General features: G+C 38.7%; 1 protein-coding gene across 1 annotated transcript in view; it reads right to left on the bottom strand.

The window, feature by feature from the left end:
* LOC107468156 (zinc finger CCCH domain-containing protein 58) overlaps positions 1–1,627 on the bottom strand; it is a gene marked incomplete in the record, with an annotated part of 6,374 nt that overhangs the window by 130 nt on the left and 4,617 nt on the right. Inside the window, 1 exon segment of the mRNA XM_016087401.3 lies at positions 1–890. Within this exon segment, the coding sequence (XP_015942887.1) occupies positions 480–890 (411 nt within the window).

Genomic DNA, 1,627 nt, shown 5'->3' with positions numbered 1-1,627 from the left:
ACCCTAGACACAAGTTGGGAATAAGACTGAACAAGGCTTTCCGAAGCTGAACCAAAAGATGATATTGAATTCGAAAAAGGGGTTTGGCCGAAGAGAAATAAACATGTGGTCAATTTAATTCTGGAGAAAATTTTTCTGATAACAAAAGATTAGAAGCATAAATGAGCACAACAAACTTCAGAGAAACTGGAGATGTGGATGGTCTTGCAGATTCTTTTGGTGTTATTCAAAAGCAACTTGACTGTATGGTTTTTTGATGAAATTCTCAAGGCTGGCCATGGCTTATTCAAGATCAATGGGATGGCCACAAAAAGTTTATATGAACATGAAGGTAATTGGATAGACATGTGCTAGACCTGAATCTGGAACTGGGATAACCAAAAAATAAGAATGTATCTGAGGACCTCGTTGAAAATGATGTCCAGTTGAAGAATTTAGATATAAAAAAGGGGTAAGGATGAGGTATGCATTCACATTGCTTAGCTCGAGCTTGAGGTGGTGCAAGAGACAGTACTAGTTGTGGCAGTATCAGCAGCTGCTGATGTACTGGAACTCTGAGCAGATGGTTGACTGCTTGATTGAGAAACAGGTTCACCTGTTGACAAAGTCAAGCCGACTGATCCGGTCAATGTGTTCATTGAAGATGGTATCCGAGATGAAACAGACTCCTTGATGGATCCTGAGGTGAGCTCAGGCCGCAACTCTGATGTTGAAGATGACAGAGCAAGTGTACCAACTGAAGAACCAACAGGATAGGGTGCAACCGGCATGTCAGCCAGGGATGATGTGGATGGACTATAACTCAATAATCCCATAGGATGATCAAATCTGCATGCAGAGCCAAACTTACATACTCCACGCTGTGTGTAATGTGTGCAAGGTGATGCCCCCTGATCAAACACAGATTGGATGCTTGACAATCAAGAATGCAGTCAAATAAATATTTTAAAAAATACTTTAAATGAACAGCCGAACCTATCATCACCAAGTGCTAGTTCAAACCAAGGAATGTTAAATGAAAAACAAAAAGAAACAAAAAAAAAATTAAGAAATTAAATACTTTTCTTGAACCACAGCTATCTGTCTATAATATGGAGAATTGGAAGTGCTTCTAATCCAAAGGAGACATAAAATCTAACCACAGACAGTTTGGGCATTGAATAATTAAGCTACAATGGGAAGAACTGAGACAAAACAGATGACAAAGCATGAGACCATCTCTAGAATAATCACACAACACAAGGCTCCTATGCCCAACTTTTCAAGGAAATGTTAATGACTGAGCAACTGATGTGCACAGACCAAATAAAGCATGCATAAGTCTTTCATATTTAACCCAAGAGGCACCCCATGATATGAATAAGATTCAGGCAGACAAACTAGGTAAATAATTAATATGAATGCTCAAACACTCAATCATAAGTTCTAGGCTTCTTTTGGTATTACAGAAATAAATAAATAAATAAAAGAGAGGATGGGGAAAAAAAATAGCATTTGGAGAAGTAATATTTCAAGGGTGAATTATAGATGCTAAGTCCAAACTAGCTGCACTTTTCGCATGCCCCAATGGCCCAACCCCTACTCCCAACCCTATATTTCAGTGACCCCTTTCTCTCTAAATTCTAAA

This window comes from Arachis duranensis, chromosome 10 (assembly GCF_000817695.3).
Source record: "Arachis duranensis cultivar V14167 chromosome 10, aradu.V14167.gnm2.J7QH, whole genome shotgun sequence".
In the NCBI taxonomy this organism is placed as follows: domain Eukaryota; kingdom Viridiplantae; phylum Streptophyta; class Magnoliopsida; order Fabales; family Fabaceae; genus Arachis; species Arachis duranensis.
The sequence above is the reverse complement of the archived record's forward strand: the minus strand, read 5'-3'. Positions and strand labels throughout refer to the sequence as shown.